The following is a 19,720-nucleotide window of genomic DNA, read 5'->3' as shown; positions in this document are numbered from 1 at the left end:
TTACAGTCAAAGCTTATGTAACGGTGTGCCGATCGCGCCTCGAGGCAAGTCAGCGGAAAACTAACAGGTTTAACAGAAAACACGAGGATAAGGACTGGTAAGTAATTGAACCAGATGTAGCTTCTCCTACGTCGTCAGGATTCCACGTTACAATCACGCTGACACAGCGCCTGATTTTCCTCAAAGGTCACTCCTCCCAGCTCTAATTCTCTTCTCCTCACAAGTCACAAGGACTTGGAGCAGATACAACGTCGCCATCAACTTACTTCCAGTCGAGACTACCTCGCGGCCTTCGAGGCTCTTTGCGCAGCTCGGCTCATACTCTTGATCCAACTCGTTTGCTCTCCCTCACTTTCAAAGGGCGAGGTAACCAAGGTCTCTTTTCAAAAAAGCACACAGAGACTACCTTAGAGCAGGAGCAACAACGACAAGGTGAAGAACTTGAGGAGTTTGAACTTGTAAATCGAGAAGATCTTCCAGTCAGTCTCGACGACGAGTCTCTAGCTCGTCCTGATCCAGAACCGTCAACCGGCGAAACGTGCAATAAGCCCTCCTCTGATCCATCCACCCCTCCTAAACGACCGGCACCTTCTCGTACAAAATCCGCTTTATATCGCCTCAAGAACTTATCCAAGGGGTCCATTCACTTGTCGGGTTTCAATTCCGGTCGGCAAACAGTCCAGTCCAATCGGGCAGCGGAAGTATCCGACATATATCTTGCATTCCCAAGACCCCCAACTCACATACCCACTCCGATCGCTTCGGCCTACGCAACATCCTCACTTGCGAGCTCGACACTCATCACTGCCAATCAAGAACTCGACGAGACTTGTTCTACCCTCCGTGTCTCCCCTCCATTTACAAACGAGTTCACTCTTCGCAGTCCTCCTCTCGTTGATTCACCTTTCGACTTCGACGCAAATCCAGAACTTTCTAGCACTCCCACTCAAATATCTGCGCCATTTACCTCTCCAACTACGCTTGACTTTGACGTCAGAAGTAGTCGTAGATATACTGGCTCATTGAAGCGCTTCAGGTCTTTATCAAGGGTACTACACAGTCCATTCGACTCTCGCATTTCAGACGTTTCGTCCGGTAATACCATTAGAAGCAGGAGGAGAGTATCAAGCAAAGCAACCTCGCTATCCCTCTCTGTTCAATCTGCATTCACCGAACCCCTCCATTCTTGCCCCTCGAATCCTGTCATCGAGCCTGCAGTTGAGAACTCTTCAAACCCTTCTGAGGCCGCACTTGTCGTTTTAGCTCGCAAGGCAGCTATAACAGGTGAATCATCATCACCAGCACCCCTTCCGATCCCACCACCTGCCAGTGACGCCTTACATCCAGAGCAGGTCGCGAAACCGTTTCCTTCCGTTACCAAACACGCGTGTGTTGACCCATCGGAGTTTACTGCATCACCATCACCATTCACCACCAGCTCACTTCTCAGCCCGTCATCCCGCACATCATTTATTCCACCATCCCCTTCTTGGCTCAGTCGAAACGTACAGAACCGTGATCCATTTGACTATCGCGCGATCTTTCCACCTTCAAGGATATCTCTCCTGACAGATTCGGAGCACTTAAAAATTCCGGAGATCAGCACATATTTCACTTCTGCACTTTTTGCTCCCGACTCCCCTAGACCCTTACCCGTTCCGATATCTCTCCTTCCAGTTCCCCCACCACAACCTCTTTACGCTCCTGAATCACCTTGCAAGCCCGTTCTCCAGCGAGTAGTCACCGATATTTATTTGGAGACACCTGAAGTAGATCGGGATTCACTTGCAACTCCGCATTCCATTGCAGAATCCTCTTCCGGTGATTCCTGTACTTCGAGCATAGTATCAAGTTCTGCTTTCGTATCGGCGCAACCCTCACCTTCTCCGATATTCTACCATCGATTATCAACGGTCAGCCGTATCAGTGCAGAGCGTCATCGCCAATCAATCGCTGCTCGGAAGACTCGTCTCAATAGTTCTGGTTCTAGACGTTTATCATCCAAGGAGAATAGACAGTCTCTGAATCCTCTTTTTAAGGCAAGAGATATTTCTTATTTCCTCTCAGGCATCCTGATCACCCGGATTCACAGGAGTTATCTCCTTCGTCGTCTTCCCGAAAACATTTCTCACCCTCATCTAACACTCTCAATCTCAGCGTCCCCACTTCACTTTCCCCACTTCCATCGTAAGTCCACATCGTAAGCCACCTGAAACGCTTTGGCTGACCTTCGTTCTGATAAAGCGAACACTCTTCCAATTTACGCGCTATCTTCACCCCTCAAACACAAGGTTCTGCCCCACTTGATTCGATACCTTTACCAAAGGATCTCACCACACTACTCGAAACTTTACGTCTTGAAACCAGCCCTCCTCCTAATCGTCAAATAATGGACTTTACAGCGAAGAACGCTGAGCACGTAGATTTTGGTGGAGAAGTGGACTACTCTGGACACCAGTGGTTCCAGGAGCCACCTCCAAGGCCTGAGGTGGGTTCCTACCACCACCACTACCAACCAAGTCAGACGCTAACGCCTCGTGCAGCCTCAGCCTGTGGTCGAACCATACATCCCAGAACAAAGCGTCATCATGCAAAACGAAGCATTTGGCTTTGCACTGGGGGCAGCACCTAACGTTCTCTACGGTCGTTACAAGCAATACGGCCAAGTAAGTTTCCCTCTTCTCCAAATCCCAACCCAGTACTTCACGCACAAGAACAGCTAGGCGTACTAGCATGGTGTTCTGAATTTGGAGAACTGATCGACAGCCTGAAAGAGCTAGGGTTCCGAGGCAACATGTTCGTCACAACACGCACGCAGGCTCTGCGTACCTGCGAAGAAATCCTCAAACTCAAACTCGACATCGAGATGCAGATCATCTTAATGTACCTTTCATCACAAGTCGCACGGTTGCGTCGCTTCCTCGATGGAGAACGCCAGTGGGACGATTACCCCGCGCCCAAGTTTCCGTTGCCATTGGACTATCGGCAATTTGGTCCCTCATAATGAAATTGTGAACATTGTACACTTTTCTTTCGTTTTACTTACTTTTGTTTACTTTTGCTCGTTTTTCCAATGTTTGGATTGCGGCACATCTCGTTTGTTGGTTCGGCTCATGTGCATAACGTCCACATCAAGCTCTCTCATAATTGCATTTTGCATATCTCCTGTATCAAAGCGAATTGTACTTATAACGAAATTCGATCGTTTTCATACTTTACAAAGAGTGAGGAAATCATGATTGTAAATACATAGTAGTCGAAGCATTGCGCTCAATTAATCGAGCTGGTACATAAAATGTTTCCAGTCCAAATCAATAACAAGTGAGTAGTAAGACAGAGTGAATGAAAAAAGAACATCCGCCTAATCACAAAGCCCTGAGGGCACTGAAGAAATGAAGAAAAACAGATTGCAGTATGATCTAAATTAGGACTTGTATTTGAACGCTGAAATGCGTGATGTTGAGCATGAGCAGTGTGGTATATCAAGGTGAGGGTACGAGTGGGTAAGTTACTTGTTCGTCCAATAATCCAAGGAAGTTCCACTGCCTCGATCTGCAAGGGTTGACAAGTATGCGGGTTGATAGGATGATTCACGCGGGGGGTGTGGTAGAGGGTTCTGGCGAGAAGGGGAGTCTGCTGGGGGCTCTGTAGAAGGGAACGTGAAAGAGTTGTGGAGGGATCGGTAAACAGACTGGTGGGAGGCCTGATGAAGCACCTGTCCATACGGAGACGAGGCAGTGTAGATAATTGGGGGAGGCGCAGAAGGCATATTGGCATAAAACACGCTCGCGGGCATAGGATGTGCTTGGAGCGGCTGAACGAGGTACGACGTGTGACTCGAACCGTGCCCAGAGGCATCTACTCTGAACTCTCCGTTGACCTGCGGTGAATCGCGACTGGACGGCGAGGCAATCATGTTGGACTCCTGGTGATTCATGCTTCTGCCTTTCCATAAGCGATCCATTTCCCATGCCTCGCGTGCGCGAAGGGCATTGATATCTGCAGCAGGTGGGAGTTCCGAAATTGGACGGGTTGTGTTTGAAGGCATGCGTTCGACATGTGCGATGCCAGAAATAGGACTCGGACCAGGTCGGATGGGCTTTGGGTTGTAGGAGTCGCGTGGCCGGTCATCGCTCTTGCGCTGACGAGGTGGCTCGCCTTGAAGCATAAACACCATCGGCTGATTAACGCTCGTACGGGAGGTGGTATCGAAACTACGCGCTCGCGAAGGACGTTCCAAGAGGGTGCCGGAGTCGGCTGTTTCTGGTTTCGCCCGTTTCGTTTGACCTTGACTACTACTACCCGCACGTCCCTGGTTCTCAACAGCTTCATGAGCAGCTTTATCCTGCCTTCGTTGATCCCTCCTACTGCTCTCACGATCCTTCGTCGATGACCGCGACGACGGCTTTTCGACCCTCTCGCTCTCGTGGTAATTCGCTGAAGACCGCGACGATGGCTTTTCTACCCTTTCCACCCTTTCGCTCTTTTCTACAGGCTTCTCCTTTGTCCGCCTCCGGCGAGGAGCGTCAGAAGAATTGACGACAGTCCATTGCTCACCCTCAGCAGTGATAGTATTATCAAACGATGAAACCTTATCAGACGGGTTCCTCACCAACCTGAACGTCTCCGTCTTCCGGCTCGTCGTGGAGTTTGACTTGGCCATGCGTACTTCACCATCACCCTTCTTGACGGGAGATGTCTCCCGTGAGGGTGCCTTGCTCGGTACCCTCTCGATTTCAGGCAATTCAAACGGAAGGTCCGCGTGTAACTCGTCAGGGTTATGTGGTGTGGGTGGGTTGACAAGGATTGATGCCCTGGACAAGGGCGAGTCATCCGACGTTGATATAATGGCGGCGGTGGCGATGGAGTAAGCATGAAATGTTTTGACCTCCGGGGCTGCCACGGGCGAGGTCAACAAGGAAGACGGGCCCATCGACAACGAGGGAATAGACGGGGCGCGGCGATGGGTGGATAACGGTGGTAGTGACTGAACGCTCGCGGGAGAGCGAACCGCATCAGGAACAGAGAGTGAAGGTGCAGGTGCAGGGCTTTTGCGTTTGACAGGCGATGTCTTGCTAGTGGGATGAGCCACCGACTCCCTGCTGGGGTTCCTATCGTGACGGTGCTGCACGGGCTGTAGTAGCGGTGAAACACTTATGTGAGGCGAGTCCTCAGGCGGCAACGCAAGGCTTAGCCTGATCGGCGTACTCCCTCCCGTACTGGGCGCATCTGGGTTTGCTATCGTCAACCGTCCAGGCGAAAATGGCACCTCCAACGAGATAGACGACCGATAGTCGGGTATCTCGCGCTCCAATTCTGGCGAAGGACCCAACCCTTCCGTTGTCTGTAAGTCAATTTCTATCTGTGGCGGCGGTACACGCTTGGATGGATCCGAGTGCTTCTTCTCCATCGACGTCTTCTCTGGAGAAGGCTGTCGTTGGGAGAAAAAAGAGCGGCGAGGCTCAGAAGGTGCAGCAACTTCATCCTCTGCTCGTTCGCTGATGGTAGGTCCCACGTCTTGAGTAGACTTGGTCAACATGCTGAACTTCCTCACCAGTCGACCTAAGACACTTGTTCGTCGCTCCTTCTTTGAGGAATGCGTTGATAGAGCTACAGTAGATGTATTAGGCACGGAGGTGGGCAAGATAGTGGAGTGACGACGCGCAGATGTATCCGGCACTTGTAACGAGTCCTGTCCATTGAACAGGTTGCCCAACACGGGTTTTCGGCGTTTACTCAGTTTACGGGTGATGTTCGGCTCAGATGGTTGTGTGTGCAGTGCGGATGTAGATTGAGATAATGGAGACGGGGTGACTGTCTTACGACGAGTCGGTGTGCCATTCATGCTTGACAAACGAGAACGAGAGCGACCCTGAAGAGGAAGATGAGTTAAAATATGAGAGTAGAATAGAAGCCACTTGCCTCGGGAGGGTCGACTGAGACGGGACTTATATTCGTGCCTGTATCGTACGGGGACTGGTGATGCCAGTGAGTACCCCAGGGGTCAGAGGCGTCGAGCAAATCGGCATTATCCTGTGAAGTTTTTCTGCTGCGAGGTTTACCACCTGATTCTGGTATGCGAATCTGAGAGGAAGAGGGAGTTTGAAGGGAAGTGCCAGAGGGAGTGCGGCTCGGGCCAGGCAAGCGGATAGAGTCCTCTGAACGGTCGTTGAGAGTGGAAGCCATTGGTGGAAATGAAGGAGAGAAGACGGACGGTGGACGATTACTAGGATTGAGCTGAGCAGGGGGAATAAGGTGGTAGTTCTTGTACCACTTGGGACCTGTTGGATTATGCAGAGGATATTTTATCCTATAAGATGAAGTGTTTGCAGCAGCCATGCCGTTCTCTTTCTTGAACCAAGCTGGTAGTTCACCTAGAGGATCTGGGATTATTGAACGAGAGATGAAAGCAGAAAAATCGTGGTCTTCGTCTGAAATGTCGTTTGCGAGTTTTGAGTCCATAGAGACTAGAGATTGAGAAGATTGCAGGTCCAGGTGTTTAAGTGCAGGTCCAGCGGCTGTAGCTAGTGCTGCGGCGGTCTTCTTTGTGGATTTTCTTTTCCATAAAGACCTTGCTGATGTATTTTTTGAGGACCTTCTTGAAAGTTTACGCTGCAATTCAGATTGTTCTTCCATGAGTTCTTCATGGGGGTTTGTTGCAGCCAGACGACGGTCAAACACGCCGGCGCCTTGAATCTAGTACAAGGGAAAAAAAGAAATTAGCGATCGCGTAACGCGGGAGAACAAAGAGAACCGTGAGCCGGTCGGTTGACTTGGTCCATCAATGGTTACCTCTTCAAATGGTTCAAGAACGTTTGAGAATACCGGATTTCTGTAATTCGACATGATAAACCCGAATCTTGTGTCAGGCGTCAATTATTAGCTCCGTCTTACTATTTATCATCCATTCACTCATCTTTGCGATGAGCACGCAGATCTTAATTCTCGGTAGTGGAGGCAGAGAACATGCTCTCGCATGGAAACTTGCCCAGTCCTCTACCGTAAAACATATATTTGTATGTCCCGGTAATCCAGGATCTGCTAAAAATCAAAAAACTTCAAATCTTCATTTTCCTCTTATCCACCCTTACAACGATCTCGTCGATTTCGCCGCAAACCAAAAGGTATTTTTCTATCAAACCCATCTGATATCAATTCTTATCCGACTAGATCGATCTCGTAGTACCGGGTCCAGAAGATCCTCTCGTTCTCGGCGTAGAAAAATGCTTTCGTGACGGTTATTATTCCCCTCCCCGCTCATCACCTTGTATCTACTCATCTTTTATCCAGTTGGCATACCCGTATTCGGTCCCACAAAGCTGGCAGCCAGGATGGAAGGCTCCAAAGCTTTCTCCAAGGCATTCATGCACCGTAATGCTATACCTACCGCTAAATTTAGAACATTCTCTTCTTCTCAACTTCAGGACGCCACCGACTACGTTCAAACATGTGGTCACCCTGTCGTTTTAAAAGCAAGTGGCCTTGCAGGCGGAAAAGGCGTCCTTATCCCATCCTCTACTGATGAGGCTATCCAAGGTTTGCGATCTATCATGCTAGACAATGCTTTTGGATCAGCAGGTTTGTCCCTACCGTTTCTTAACCTATAAATACAATGATACCATTTCGTAGGCGATGAGGTTGTGATCGAGGAACTTCTTCAAGGCCCTGAGATCTCTGTGCTTGCGTTTTCTGATGGGTACACTATCGTACCCCTACCTGCCGCACAGGACCACAAGCGTATCGGCGAGGGGGACACCGGTCTCAATACTGGAGGCATGGGCGCCTATGCCCCTGCCCCTGTGGCAACACCTGCAATCATGGATCGTATTATGACCGAGTCTCTACGTCCCACTATCGACGGCATGCGCAAAGAGGGTATATCCTATCTCTTTTCTAGCCCATCTCCCGCTCACCTTCCTCAGGATTCCCTTTCGTCGGCCTCCTCTTCACAGGCTTCATGCTCACTGCCGACGGGCCCAAGGTCTTGGAATACAACGTACGTTTCGGGGACCCCGAAACCGAGGCACTCATGATGCTCCTGAGCGACGACGTCGATCTCGCTGCAGTCCTTCTCGTGCGTCCATCCATCATCAGCTTTTCCGAGAGGCTGTTGATTCTCCTATCCAATAGGCGTGCGCAGAACGCCACCTAGATTCTGTCCAAATCAACACGCGTCCAGGCTTCTCAGTCTCTGTTATCCTCGTTTCTGGAGGATATCCCGAGAGCTATGCCAAGGGGAAGCTAATCCAAATTGGCGAGGTCCCATCTGGTATAGCCTTTTCTATTTACTGATCTTGGGTGATCGATTAACCTTATTATGTCAGATGTCGTGGTGTTCCATTGCGGAACATCGATGAGCGGAAATGATCTGATCACATCTGGTGGCCGTGTTATGGCAGTAACATGCTCTGCACCAACCCTGGAACAGGCTCTTGCGCAAGTTTATGCGACTGTCGACAAAATCTCATTCGAGGGCAAGTTTTACAGGCGAGACATCGCACACAGGCAGGCACCTTATCCATCGGATCATAACCAAAGCTGACACATCGTAGAGCACTGACATCATCAATTCAAACTCCATCAAACGGCCTGACATATGCGCAGGCCGGAGTCTCAGTAGATGCCGGAAACGAGCTTGTGGAAGCCATCAAGCCATATGTGCGTGCCACTAAGCGCTCCGGCGCTGATGTAGAAATAGGGGGTTTTGGAGGTATCTTTGACCTCAAAGCAACCGGCTACAAAGATCCCGTGCTGGTCAGCGGGACAGACGGCGTGGGTACGAAACTTCGTATCGCTGTCGATGCCGGTATCCACCATCTGGTCGGTGAGTGGGTCACATCTGAGTCGCTAATCGAGTATGACGACTTTATTCCCAGGAATCGACCTCGTTGCGATGTCAGTCAACGACCTGCTTGTGCAGGGCGCTGAGCCGCTTTATTTTCTCGACTATTACGGATGCAGCAAACTGGACGTTGCCACTGCCGCGGACGTCATCAAGGGTATCGCACAGGGCTGCCAACAAGCCGGCTGTGCCTTGATCGGTGGAGAAACGGCAGAGATGCCAGGGATGTATCAAGATGGTGAGAGTGTCCTCCACCCAGGGAATCCACCCCTTGTCATAACAAAACAAACACACAGGCGATTACGACCTCGCAGGCTTCGCAGTCGGCGCAGTCGAGCGAAGTTCGATCCTTCCTCGTGCGGATATCATGCCAGGAGACGTCCTCCTCGGAGTCGCTTCTTCTGGAATCCACTCGAACGGGTTCTCGCTCGTTCGAAAAGTCATCGAGATGACAGACCTGTCATACTCCTCGACGTGTCCGTGGGACGATGGAAAAACACTCGCGCTCAGTCTTCTGGAGCCGACTAGGATATACATTAAGCAAGTCCTCCCAGCTGTACACCAAGGACTTTTAAAAGGCATGTCTCACATCACAGGGGGTGGCTTTATCGAGAACATCCCGCGGGTACTACCCAAAGGAATGGGCGCATTCATCGATGTGTCGACTTGGCAGCTCCCCCCTGTGTTCCGGTTCCTGGTGCAGCGTGGGGGGATCGCGCCTTCGGAAATGGCTCGTACGTTCAATAATGGTATTGGGTTGGTGCTTATTGTGGGCCGGGAGGATGTGGATAGGGCTGTGCAGGTCTTGCAAGAGACTGCTGACGCTGCTGTTTATCGAATTGGTGAGGTGACGGATAAGAGTGGAGTTGAGATGAGGAATTTGGAGTGTTGGGGTCCTCGATAGCAAAATGCTTGATTGTATGCACCACTGAAAACGTAGCAGAAACAAATACAGTCAATTCGTCCGCATTAGTACAAGTATCAGGATGCATTCACGCTACATTCGCTCGATAAACGAGACGCGAGAGCGCCTTGTATTTGCTTTCGCGGGACGGAGTCTCGATCATGGGTACAGTATGCATGAAAACATTGCGATATTGATACTGAATGTGAGCAAGACATGATATGAGATGGGAGAGGGAGTCAGTGTCGAAAGTAGATGTAAATAGTATGTGTACCCCAGCAGACAGATCAACACCAGTAGATAAATGAGACAAGAGCGCAATGAGAGAAAAAAATTGGACTCTTCTAGATATCAAGGGTACCGAGTGAAAAAACTGTAATGCTGTATTGACCAGACGAAAAAAGACAAGTGTGAAATCATGGTAATGGATAGTTAGTATATGCGGAAAATGATCCAGAAACAGCAGAAAAATATGGCAGCAAGATAAATAAATGGAGTCGGATGAATGAACCAAGAAATATCAGATTAAAGTAAAGCGAGAAACCCGATGATGACATAAATGTAAAGATAGGTCCGTTTTACGCAGAGACAGACACTTCCTTTGCAACTTCAGGCGCGGTCCCCGTCGCCGCAGCTGCAAAAGAGAGGGGCAACTTGGCGGGGGGTGGGACAGTAGCAGGCGTGCCATTAGGTTGTACGCCATTGACCCCAGCAGGCTTCGATTCCTACAAACCAATCAGTCCAGTACACAAGACTATTACCAATAAAACTCACAGCCTGGTTTTTTACAGAATTCTGTTCTGGAGATGCAGCACGAGTCACTGGGTCTTTCGCGGTTTCTTTGCGTGCGGGCGCGGGCGCTTGAAGTACTTGTGCTGCCGTCGGACCGCATGACCCATTAACAGAACTTCTCGACGAATTTGTCGAACCGCCCAGTACAGGAAACTCATCTGCATTGGGAACCCTCTGCTTCGGGGCAAATTTTTTCTCCGCTCGAGACGGACCATTGGACTTTGTTCCCCTCGAGCGGCTGCCGTCTGTCGATTGAGATCGGCTAGAAGCTGCGGTGCCGTTCACGCGAGGCTGGGCATCCTGTAAACCATAAACTAATCAGGGCAAATCCCAGGATTAGAATTATAATCATACTTCTCGGACGTTCAAGTGAGCCATTTTTTCCTCAATCGTAGGGATACCGTTCGGTCCGTTCCGCGCGTTATCCTTTGGACGTGGACCCCGCCCATTAAAATGAGGGGGATGAGTATTCGTAACATCAGGAAGAACATGAGGGAAACGACATTCATCGCTAAGTGTTTCTATTGAATATATAGCAATGAATGGTGGAATCATGATGACTCACCCATTCCTGCACCTGCCTGCAGGATAAAAGAGGCAAGCCGGTTTACGACTTCCGCCAAAGGATCCACGCCTCATACTACCCCGGCGATTTTGATTCACGCCCTGGCGGAACACTGGACTGTGGCCAAAGCCTTCAGTATGAGGAGGTGGCTTTGGCCCACTACTGGCTTCATTGAATCCATGGTGGTGGTGCGGGCCGTGAGATTGATATGGTACAGGATCTTGACGAACAGCGAATGGAGGGGCAGAAATTGGGCCATTCGGATATACTGTCTGCGGCGATTGCGGACCTGGGGCACTAGGTGGTTGATGGGGAGGCGGAAGCGAAGGGATAGAAAGTGGAAGAGGTACATGAGATGGTGGTGGGTACGATGGTGATACAGGTGATACAGCACCATATGGTACTGGTGCAGGTGCAGCGGAAGGGCTGAAAGGAACCTGGACAGGCGATATCGCTTCTGAACCAGATCTGGTGTGAACCATCGGCGGGTGTGGAGGAGTATGAACGGGACCTGCGGTAGGCGATGCGGGGTTGATGTGAGGAGGGACCGAACTTGGAGGGTGATATGTAGGTGGAGGTACAGCGTAATAATTAGGGGCATAAGGTTGTTGAGTCATTGCATCATAAGGAGCGGGATACTGTGCAGGCGGCGGCGGCGGAGCAGAATAATACGGGCCAGCTTGAGGGTGCGCAAAGAGACAAGAGGAACCGTAACGACAAGCAGGAAAGTATCTGCAAGGAATGAAACGTGCCACTTCCGGCGGAGGGAGGTTTCCAAAACCTCCGTTTTCACCCATTTGCATGGGGGGCTGCGCATAATACGCAGGAGAGCCATCGGGCAATGTCGGCATAGGGGGTATGCCTGGGTAATAAGCATAAGGTCCAGTGGGGACAGGATAGTAGGGTTTCGCAGGATTAACCATCGAATCCTGGGTGTAGCCTTGCTCTTGTGCAGGTACACCATTGGGTGCAGGCTTGTTTTGGGCATTATTGAACAGCTCCAAGATCGCAGCATCAGATGTGTACATTTCTGGCCGGCCATGCACAGATGCAAAAGAAGGATCGGCACCTGATCATACAATCGATGAGATAATCGCAATTTGACGCGTGAATTATATTACCTCGGTCGAGTAGCACCTTCACCACATCAACATGTCCGTTCTTGACTGCTTCGATGAGGGGAGTGGACCCTGTGTGATCTGTAACAGAATTGCAGGTGGAGACAAAGGAAATGATATTAAGTTTCTGCACATAAAATTAAAAATGCGAGCAACACACCTCTGATCTCGATATCGACCGAAGATGCATCATTGAGTATGCTAAGGACTGTTTCGAGGTTTCCCTCAGAGCAAGCGGTCCAGAGCTGTGAGACCATGTCGCAAATCCTATAGTAAATCTAATGGATGAAGAAAAAGAACAAATAGGGCTACGCAGAATGAACCGAGGGCAGATCTGAGAAACTGAGCGAAAGGAAGAAAAGATGTGACCTAGACACGTCGACCTCAACTTTGGCTTGAATCGGCTTTCGGAGTGTGGCACGCCCCTACAAAAAAAAAAAAGTAAAAAAAATGCGTGAGAAAATATTTACTTGGATACGCTTATGTAATTTAAAAGTAATATATTATTATGTGGGGAAATCTTATCTGGTTCTCCCGATCTATATAGACCACCTCACGCTGGCCAGGTTTGCAGACAGCAGAAGATGTGACTACAATCAAATAAATTATTGGACGTGGACAATAATCAGTTGTCTCTCGCATTGCTTACGTATGCATGTATACGTCGACGCGTGGGTCATTGATTTAGGCACCGGATGTAACATTCCATTTCAGGAAGACGTGTTATCAAGTTACGATCACATGTTATGCGGAAACGGGAGCCTTGTTCGAGACTTTACTTGAACTATGTATACGAAAAGGTTCATGTGTCCAATCCAAGCTTCTGCATCAACCTCTTGGCAGGTTCCCCTGCTTTCTCCGGTAGGTCCAGTTCGCGTGACGGTGGGCGACACATTAATTCTTGTATACCTTCATGCAGGTCTTTCCCTACACGAGACATTCAGATTAGGCAAATCAGGCTCCATCTGCACCCACCTTCATAGAGAAGAGCATATATCTGGGTTTGCAATCGGCCAAAGCGAGATTGTTTTAGCTGAAACATAAAGGCAGATCGTATTACGCACCCCATTGGCAAGAGGCGCAGACACTTGCATCTCATCGATAATCTTCTTCAATCCCTTCACCGTTGTCACTCCCTCAGCTACACTACCAAGTGTCTTGATAATATCTTCCAGCGGCTCTCCTTTACCTAGTCGATAACCCACGGTGTAATTACGACTGGTCGGCGAACTACACGTAAGAAACAGGTCTCCCACACCAGCCAATCCTAAGAACGTCAATGGTGATGCTCCGTACGCAGTTCCGATTCGCGTCATTTCGGCGAGGCCGCGAGTAATAAGACCTTCCCGTTCAGCTATAATTACAATTCTGATTTGAAGAATGTAACAAACCTACCGGCTCTCGTGTTATTCTCGAATCCGAGTCCATCGGCAAGGCCTGTGGCGATAGCGTAAACATTCTTAAGGGCACCTGCAAGTTCTAACCCTATCGGATCAGATCCAGTGTAACTGTATGGCACCTTGAACCAAAACGCCAAGATTGGAATAGGGTAAGTCCTACCACCGGAACCACGGCTGATGGAATATTTCTGACGCTTTCTTTGCTTGCGATTCTGTTAGAGATGCGACAGAAACAGACGTCGGTTGCCTGCGAACAACTTGGGGTTCTTCTCAGGAGGAGGCATGATTCTTTTCAAATTCTGAACGTACTTTCCGTTGCAAATGATGGTCCGGACTACCAGAGTCACGACTACGGAGATTAGCAGACAAGACAACGCTTACAATAAAAGTTGCCGCGCGCGCAATTTCACTTCCGCAGGTATCAGCAATGATCTCGAGCGTTAGTGCATGTGTGCCTGTTTCAATACCTTTGTTGACAAAAATCATCAAAGGTAAGTTTGCGCGGTCGAAGCTGTATTGTAGTTTGATGAGCGTTTCTCTGTTGGTTCCGATCTCAAATAAACTACGGAATCTGAGACAGGTCCATGAGATATTCACCTGACACCTTGCGTTGGTATTGCAAAAAGTAAAACATCCATCTGTTTCATCATCGCCTTGCTGGGTATCTCCGGGCCAACAACGCGAATATTCGCTGAAAATTCGTGATCTTTCAGGTAGTCTGGATTCCGGTGATGCTTGTTAAAGTATTCCACGAAACGAGCTTCTCGAGACCACATGAATACTTCATGGTCTGAGTTTCCGAGATGGTCCGCCAAACAGCTTCCAAAATTGCCTGCTCCAAAGACCAGAATTTTCGATTTTGGGGGCGGGGTCGAGGGTAATGACAGCATAGTGAATTTCGCAGTAGAGAGAGAGGCGGTGGAGTGAGTGCTACGCCTGAAGAAATGGTTATGATGAGAGCAGAGGATAACACTGGCCCGTGGATGTAGCTTGCTCTTGACGGTATTATTACGTCGAATAGCAATATAACGCAGCATGCACAACTGGCCAAGATGCTCTGATTAGTCAAGTAGCATAAAGTAGCAAGGAGTGCTCGAGTAAGTATCATATCCAGTAAAAGCTCACGGCGTTGTTGCCGGGCTTAGACCATAAATTCAATGTTGATGGCCGGCCGGAAGACGCGGTGGCCGGCCGCAGCCGGTGTTTACAACCTCGCCCTTCGTCCAACGCATACTCATCATCTATATTTAATACCTTATTCTTTCCTTATAGACACAACCCGCCATGGCAATACAAGATAGAACACACGAGTTTCGTTCATGCGTCGAGTCCATACGAAACAGGTCCGCTGTACCACCTCGAACCGCTGAGGCGAAACAGAAGTTACTTCAATCCCACAGCAATGGAGGAGCAAAGAGCGAATTCTCGCGTATGGCCTCGGCCATTGGGAAAGATATCAGCAGTACTGCCATAAAACTAGGAAAGCTTGCGCAGCGTAAGTACAACGTCTTATTGTTCACTGCGTTTATTGACCAGCTTCCAGTCGCGAAACGGAAGACACTGTTTGACGACAGACCAGTGGAGATTAGTGTATGCTTCTTCGCCGACGTGTCCGCAGTACGCTAACATGAATCCTTCAGGAATTGACATTTATCATTAAACAAGACATTGCGAACATAAACAGGCAAATAGCCGCTCTACAATCCTATGTTAAGCAAAGGAATGCACAAGCATCAAAATCTTCAGAGGGGAAACAGATTGAGGAACACAACCACAATGTGGTCATGATGCTGCAGAGCAAGTTGGCAAATACAAGCATGAGCTTCAAGGATGTTCTGGAAGTTAGGACACAAGTGAGCCGCCAAACCGCATGTCAGCAACTCAGGCTAAATGGAGTTCTAGAACATGAAAGAAAGCAAAGACCGTACAGAGCAGTTCATGTTCTCTACGGCAGCCGCAACCCACCACGCTCCACCGAGTAAGTCATCATTGGTGCATAAACGAGCTCTCGCGACCAATTCGCCTATCAGGTTCGCTACTTCTAAACGGGAGACAAGACCCTATGGGTGACGGAAGCCGACCTAACTCCAAAGGCAAAGGCCGAGCCTTTCAAAACGAAGACGTTCTCGCATTGGACCTTGATTCAGCCGAGGAGGGCTCAACAAAACACGGAGGCAATGCATTCATGCAGATGCAGCAAATCGAACAACAGGTGATTCAGTTGAATGTTGCTCAATTACACTTTATACTGAGAGACTTCCAGGACTCGTATATCCAATCGAGATCAACAGCGATAGAATCCATCGAATCGACAATTGCAGAACTAGGACAAATATTCACTCAACTGGCCAATATGGTTGCCGAGCAACGAGAAACAGTACAACGCATTGACGCAGACACCGTGGATATCGCGTCGAATGTGAGCGGTGCACAGAGAGAGCTGCTCAAGTATTACGCGAGCATCTCGAGCAACCGCTGGCTGATGCTCAAGGTCTTTGGCGTGTTGATCGTCTTCGTGAGTTTGTCCTTCTCGAGAAATACAGGCATGCGAGTTCTAAACCCCTTCACCAGTTCCTTGTCTTCATTCTTGTCTCATGAGTGGACGTTAAGCGCCGTTTTGTCGCATATTTACTAGCACGATATTCATATCATAATTTAATATCTCACATCATAGGAAGGAATCGCAGAATACTCCACAAAATGAAAATTCAGCCGACAGGGATAGCATTAACGCCAGTACCCCAGTCTTTGCTTTTGGTCCGCCGTGCTTTATCAGCCTTCGCGTGCTTCTTTCCCCCGCGATGTGTCGTGGAGTCTTCCGTGTCACCGACCGTCCATGTCCGCTTTTTCTGTACCTCCTGATCGGCGCCTGATGTTGTAGAGAATCTCTTTGCCGCATCCACCCTAGACGTTGGCTCTTCACCTTTTGAATTGGCTTTCTTCTGGAGTTGTTTTTGCTGTGCAATTAAGTTACTTAGCACCAAGTAGACTACGCTGGGAACGTGGCTCACTCGCTGACTCTCCAACTCCTTGTTCCGTTCCTTCAACTTCGACAGCCTCGCTTCGCCCTTGCCGCCACCGCCAGCAGTAAGTTCAACATTGATCTGACGACCATCCAAACTGGAGTGGTGCAGTTTGAGGCCCTGCTGAAGAGCATTGCGATGCCTGAATTCAAGGAAAGCGCATCCCTTGGATTTCATCACGGGTCTTGAAGGTGTTTTATTAGCAGCTGGTTTAGGTGCAAGTAAACGGACGGTAGGTGGTGGATCTGAGCGCCGATGTCAAAACCTCCTTGTGCTGCAAATTACTGTAATAACTTACCGCATGCTGCGAAGTGAGCCTCTATTGATTCTAAAGTGGTGGTATATTTAAGATTTCCTGAGGTCAAGGTGTCAGTTAAGCGGAGGGACTCCCCAGGATGCTCGATCGTACCAAGAAACAGAATAAAACGTTGTTTTGATTTTTCAGTTTTTGACTCTCCCTGCTCAGCATCCTCTGCAACATCCCCAGCATCTCCCTTGGTTCTCTTAACTCCCCGCTTCCCCGACGGCCCATCCTCTCCCTCTAGATCTCCGGCTCCTTGTGCATCTTCCGCAACTTCCCTCTTTCTCTTTTTCTTTGCCACCACCAGCCCTTCTTTCTCTCCGTCCTTCTGAACCACGGCCTCTTTCCTTCCTTTCCTTTCCCCCCCAACACTCCTTTGAGCGCCTTGAACGTCCTCCCCACCCTCCTCACCGCTAGCCCGACCGTCAATAAGGTCTTGAAGTTCGAGAATAGGGACATCGTGCTCCAGGTCTCCTTGGTTTTTCGATTTGCCTTTGCCCTCACGGAAAGCTATGCCCTTTTTTTGGCGTTTGGTGAGCTTGGGAGTTGAAGACATATTGATATTTATATAGGATCCTGGGCGCGTCTTTTGAGAGGTGGCACGTTCCTGCCGGGTTCGCTTGAAGCGAATAAGACGGCAAATTGGATATAAAAAGTATGTATTGTAATTACATCACGTGATGCTGTACATAATGTGGGTGCAGTACGGGAGAGCCTTGAACCAGCTTGCCAAGGCAACTGCGCAATACGGGACAGCTTCGCAGTGAGATGTATTAGCCCATTGCTATAGAACGAAGGGCTTCAAACACCTTGGAAAGCAGTCCGATTCAAGCGTGCGTGGAAGCAAATGCCCGCGCACTTTGCGCAACTTCCCGAACCAGATCAGTAAACGCAGATAAAGCGACCAGAATTACTATTCTGTATGTCACTCAAGGTGCCCATTTACGGTCACTCAGCTCAGTGATAATCCATTCACGGCTTCGCCTGCGCCCTCGATCTCCCTTTCCTCGCCATCAGCTCCTCTCCGCGTCCGCAGAATCGGCCGTAAGATCGGACTCACAAGCCCTAAAGAAGGCCGAAGTACGGGGCTAGAAGATAAGCTCATGGTTCCCAGGTTTACCTGCCGTGAACCCGGATAAGCTTGGAAAGCGTAACCGGACGTGACAGTGGGCGACGAGGTGGCTGAAGTACTAGAATTGGATGGAGGGATAGAAAGAGGAATCGGGACTGGAGGCCTGGAACTAGGTGTCCGAGGGTACGACACGAGTGAGGGGTGTGTTTCTCGCAAGTATGATATGGAAGGCGATACGGCACGGCGTTTTGCGGATGTAGGATATGGATCATATCTGTCGTCCACTGCCACGACTTGTTAATGTGATACCTTCGAGTGATGTGCGACTATCTTACATTTACGTTTGTTCGAGCGCACCGCGCTTGTGGTTGGTGGTGGCGTGTATCGCCATTGAATAGACATGGGCGTGGAAATGATGGAGGGAGATACCATAGGCTGCCCGGCGGTTAACAAGAGATAACGAATGAGATAGTGGAAACATACGGGATCTACATCCATGGCCACTCCCATCGGGCTTTCTGCCAGGGACATGTTCAAATCATCCCCATTTACACTCTGAGCAGGGGTACAAGGCTTGACGTTGTTTGTTTCGTTCTGTATATCAAAGGCAAAAAGGCCCTGGACGTCGTCGTCGTCATCATCACTCAAAGGATCCTCGTGCGAATCCTCGTGGCCCACTTCTTCAGGATAGCGACCACGGTCTGAGGGTGCACGAGGTGTACGGGGTTGCGAGGGGAGGTCGGAGTGCGATGCCAACAGGCGTTGGAAAGCTGCTTCAGACTGAAGTTCGTCCTCTTCTGGACGTGGTTCTGCTAGCAGATTCAATATGCGCGCAGGCTTCAGCTACATGAGATATTAGTATTAGCATACGAATAATGACTACGCAGCATAGCACTCACTGGATAAGTAGGACGGCGCAATATTGGGATAGACGTGTCTCCAGCATTGGCTGGTAGTCCATTTGTGCTCAGGTTGCGACTTGGCGGCGGCGTTGAGGGACTGGGCCCACCACTGCGTGTGCTAGCGTTGCTTTCGTCATCTCCTTCTAGTGGAAGAGTAATTGGGGGTGTTGGATTTCCTGAGCTGCTTGATGGAGAGCTTTCAGACCACATTCTCTCTCGGTCACTTTCTGATTCTTCGCCATTACTCCCTCGTCTTCTGGAGGCCACAGTGAACGAAATTGCCAACGGACTTTGTATCCTTTTGTCTGAATAGTACGGTGACTTGTTGAGTAATGTCGGTCGTCGTAGTCTCAAAAACAGTGGATTCGGCAGTCCATCGTCGGCTGATGTAGAAGATGCCACGCTCGACGTTGATGGGAGTGCAAACTCTTCGGACGAGGTTGGAAAGGGCAGACGATTATATGATTCAGACATGGTTGAGGAAGGAAAAGCTAATGAGCACCGTAGATGAATGACAGACAACGTCGTGGCCTTCCCGGACAGTTACCAAATCCACAGGGGCATTCCCATTATGTTACAAACTTAGTCGCTTTGATAAGGGCAAAAACCCGACTTTGTGGATAAAAACATATATGTATATCACCCGGGAGGACAAAATGGCATCCAGGCCAATAAGCGGAGGCGAATCACTCAGAACAACAATGAACTTCAACGAAATATTGTGACTGACTCGCGCAGCAACCTGTAGCATGAGTTGTCAGCGCGACACTAGTAGCAGGCTGCAAGCACGTGAATCGTAAG

The 19,720-nt window shown here is 49.5% G+C and overlaps 8 protein-coding genes across 8 annotated transcripts; 3 read left to right on the top strand and 5 right to left on the bottom strand.

Moving 5' to 3' along the window:
• Positions 1-2,389: 2,389 nt before the first annotated feature.
• On the top strand, positions 2,390-3,004 carry F5147DRAFT_562425 (uncharacterized protein; the record flags this gene model as incomplete). Its single annotated transcript, XM_041430617.1, has 3 exons — positions 2,390-2,488; positions 2,544-2,666; positions 2,720-3,004. 3 exons carry the CDS (start codon positions 2,390-2,392, stop codon positions 3,002-3,004), a joined length of 507 nt encoding a protein of 168 aa, XP_041300044.1.
• Positions 3,005-3,168: 164 nt separating this feature from the next.
• On the bottom strand, positions 3,169-6,755 carry F5147DRAFT_662816 (uncharacterized protein). Its single transcript, XM_041434823.1, has 2 exons — positions 5,923-6,755; positions 3,169-5,872 (listed from the first exon to the last, which is right to left on the bottom strand). The coding sequence occupies exons 1-2, from the start codon at positions 6,634-6,636 to the stop codon at positions 3,509-3,511; spliced, it is 3,078 nt and encodes a 1,025-aa protein (XP_041300043.1). The 5' UTR covers positions 6,637-6,755; the 3' UTR covers positions 3,169-3,508.
• Positions 6,756-6,767: 12 nt separating this feature from the next.
• On the top strand, positions 6,768-9,811 carry F5147DRAFT_756625 (phosphoribosylglycinamide synthetase). Its single transcript, XM_041440353.1, has 10 exons — positions 6,768-7,124; positions 7,171-7,237; positions 7,291-7,578; positions 7,630-7,875; positions 7,923-8,074; positions 8,131-8,269; positions 8,325-8,505; positions 8,553-8,824; positions 8,877-9,080; positions 9,139-9,811. The coding sequence occupies exons 1-10, from the start codon at positions 6,924-6,926 to the stop codon at positions 9,744-9,746; spliced, it is 2,358 nt and encodes a 785-aa protein (XP_041300042.1). The 5' UTR covers positions 6,768-6,923; the 3' UTR covers positions 9,747-9,811.
• A 15-nt stretch (positions 9,812-9,826) lies between these two features.
• Positions 9,827-12,622, bottom strand: F5147DRAFT_624148 (uncharacterized protein). The gene is made up of 6 exons (XM_041432648.1): positions 12,382-12,622; positions 12,225-12,302; positions 11,104-12,172; positions 10,893-11,049; positions 10,521-10,838; positions 9,827-10,471 (listed from the first exon to the last, which is right to left on the bottom strand). The coding sequence occupies exons 1-6, from the start codon at positions 12,476-12,478 to the stop codon at positions 10,325-10,327; spliced, it is 1,866 nt and encodes a 621-aa protein (XP_041300041.1). The 5' UTR covers positions 12,479-12,622; the 3' UTR covers positions 9,827-10,324.
• Positions 12,623-12,911: 289 nt separating this feature from the next.
• F5147DRAFT_662805 (6-phosphogluconate dehydrogenase) lies at positions 12,912-14,728 on the bottom strand. The gene is made up of 8 exons (XM_041434822.1): positions 14,219-14,728; positions 14,003-14,159; positions 13,931-13,955; positions 13,782-13,878; positions 13,617-13,729; positions 13,286-13,563; positions 13,197-13,218; positions 12,912-13,148 (listed from the first exon to the last, which is right to left on the bottom strand). The coding sequence occupies exons 1-8, from the start codon at positions 14,656-14,658 to the stop codon at positions 13,024-13,026; spliced, it is 1,257 nt and encodes a 418-aa protein (XP_041300040.1). The 5' UTR covers positions 14,659-14,728; the 3' UTR covers positions 12,912-13,023.
• A 116-nt stretch (positions 14,729-14,844) lies between these two features.
• F5147DRAFT_662802 (t-SNARE) lies at positions 14,845-16,238 on the top strand. The gene is made up of 7 exons (XM_041434821.1): positions 14,845-15,116; positions 15,165-15,211; positions 15,262-15,474; positions 15,524-15,599; positions 15,652-15,833; positions 15,885-16,136; positions 16,193-16,238. The coding sequence occupies exons 1-7, from the start codon at positions 14,906-14,908 to the stop codon at positions 16,217-16,219; spliced, it is 1,008 nt and encodes a 335-aa protein (XP_041300039.1). The 5' UTR covers positions 14,845-14,905; the 3' UTR covers positions 16,220-16,238.
• Positions 16,239-17,565, bottom strand: F5147DRAFT_831894 (uncharacterized protein). Its single transcript, XM_041443783.1, has 4 exons — positions 17,054-17,565; positions 16,943-16,999; positions 16,633-16,889; positions 16,239-16,578 (listed from the first exon to the last, which is right to left on the bottom strand). The coding sequence occupies exons 1-4, from the start codon at positions 17,499-17,501 to the stop codon at positions 16,330-16,332; spliced, it is 1,011 nt and encodes a 336-aa protein (XP_041300038.1). The 5' UTR covers positions 17,502-17,565; the 3' UTR covers positions 16,239-16,329.
• On the bottom strand, positions 17,566-19,488 carry F5147DRAFT_662795 (uncharacterized protein). The gene is made up of 5 exons (XM_041434820.1): positions 18,917-19,488; positions 18,501-18,860; positions 18,353-18,452; positions 17,755-18,301; positions 17,566-17,701 (listed from the first exon to the last, which is right to left on the bottom strand). The coding sequence occupies exons 1-4, from the start codon at positions 19,391-19,393 to the stop codon at positions 17,898-17,900; spliced, it is 1,341 nt and encodes a 446-aa protein (XP_041300037.1). The 5' UTR covers positions 19,394-19,488; the 3' UTR covers positions 17,566-17,701; positions 17,755-17,897.
• Between the last annotated feature and the right edge of the window lie 232 nt (positions 19,489-19,720).

This window comes from Suillus discolor, assembly GCF_016758755.1.
Source record: "Suillus discolor strain FC423 chromosome Unknown F5147scaffold_1, whole genome shotgun sequence".
NCBI classification, from domain to species: Eukaryota; Fungi; Basidiomycota; class Agaricomycetes; order Boletales; family Suillaceae; genus Suillus; species Suillus discolor.
This window is presented reverse-complemented; position numbering and strand designations above follow the sequence as displayed.

Bases quoted from the DNA above. Each gene is read 5' to 3' on its own strand.
- F5147DRAFT_662805 (XM_041434822.1), bottom strand. From the start codon at position 14,658: ATGCTGCGTTATATTGCTATTCGACGTAATAATACCGTCAAGAGCAAG. The intron at 14,160-14,218 runs GTGAATATCTCA...CGGAACCAACAG, and splicing joins ATACCAACGCAAGGTGTCAG to AGAAACGCTCATCAAACTAC. The intron at 13,149-13,196 runs GTGGGTGCAGAT...TGTCTCGTGTAG, and splicing joins ATATGCTCTTCTCTATGAAG to GGAAAGACCTGCATGAAGGT.
- F5147DRAFT_624148 (XM_041432648.1), bottom strand. From the start codon at position 12,478: ATGGTCTCACAGCTCTGGACCGCTTGCTCTGAGGGAAACCTCGAAACA. The intron at 11,050-11,103 runs GTGAGTCATCAT...AGAAACACTTAG, and splicing joins GCAGGCAGGTGCAGGAATGG to CGATGAATGTCGTTTCCCTC. The intron at 10,839-10,892 runs GTATGATTATAA...TATGGTTTACAG, and splicing joins CTCACTTGAACGTCCGAGAA to GATGCCCAGCCTCGCGTGAA.
- F5147DRAFT_662802 (XM_041434821.1), top strand. From the start codon at position 14,906: ATGGCAATACAAGATAGAACACACGAGTTTCGTTCATGCGTCGAGTCC. The intron at 15,600-15,651 runs GTAAGTCATCAT...TTCGCCTATCAG, and splicing joins AACCCACCACGCTCCACCGA to GTTCGCTACTTCTAAACGGG. The intron at 16,137-16,192 runs GTGAGTTTGTCC...CCCCTTCACCAG, and splicing joins TTGGCGTGTTGATCGTCTTC to TTCCTTGTCTTCATTCTTGT.
- F5147DRAFT_662795 (XM_041434820.1), bottom strand. From the start codon at position 19,393: ATGTCTGAATCATATAATCGTCTGCCCTTTCCAACCTCGTCCGAAGAG. The intron at 18,453-18,500 runs GTATGTTTCCAC...ACCGCCGGGCAG, and splicing joins TGGCCATGGATGTAGATCCC to CCTATGGTATCTCCCTCCAT. The intron at 18,302-18,352 runs GTAAGATAGTCG...AAGTCGTGGCAG, and splicing joins GCGCTCGAACAAACGTAAAT to TGGACGACAGATATGATCCA.
- F5147DRAFT_831894 (XM_041443783.1), bottom strand. From the start codon at position 17,501: ATGTCTTCAACTCCCAAGCTCACCAAACGCCAAAAAAAGGGCATAGCT. The intron at 17,000-17,053 runs GTACGATCGAGC...CCTTGACCTCAG, and splicing joins ACGTTTTATTCTGTTTCTTG to GAAATCTTAAATATACCACC. The intron at 16,890-16,942 runs GTAAGTTATTAC...ATCGGCGCTCAG, and splicing joins GGCTCACTTCGCAGCATGCG to ATCCACCACCTACCGTCCGT.
- F5147DRAFT_756625 (XM_041440353.1), top strand. From the start codon at position 6,924: ATGAGCACGCAGATCTTAATTCTCGGTAGTGGAGGCAGAGAACATGCT. The intron at 7,876-7,922 runs GTATATCCTATC...CACCTTCCTCAG, and splicing joins CGACGGCATGCGCAAAGAGG to GATTCCCTTTCGTCGGCCTC. The intron at 8,075-8,130 runs GTGCGTCCATCC...CCTATCCAATAG, and splicing joins ATCTCGCTGCAGTCCTTCTC to GCGTGCGCAGAACGCCACCT.
- F5147DRAFT_662816 (XM_041434823.1), bottom strand. From the start codon at position 6,636: ATGGAAGAACAATCTGAATTGCAGCGTAAACTTTCAAGAAGGTCCTCA. The intron at 5,873-5,922 runs GCAAGTGGCTTC...CTTCCTCTTCAG, and splicing joins TCTCAGTCGACCCTCCCGAG to GGTCGCTCTCGTTCTCGTTT.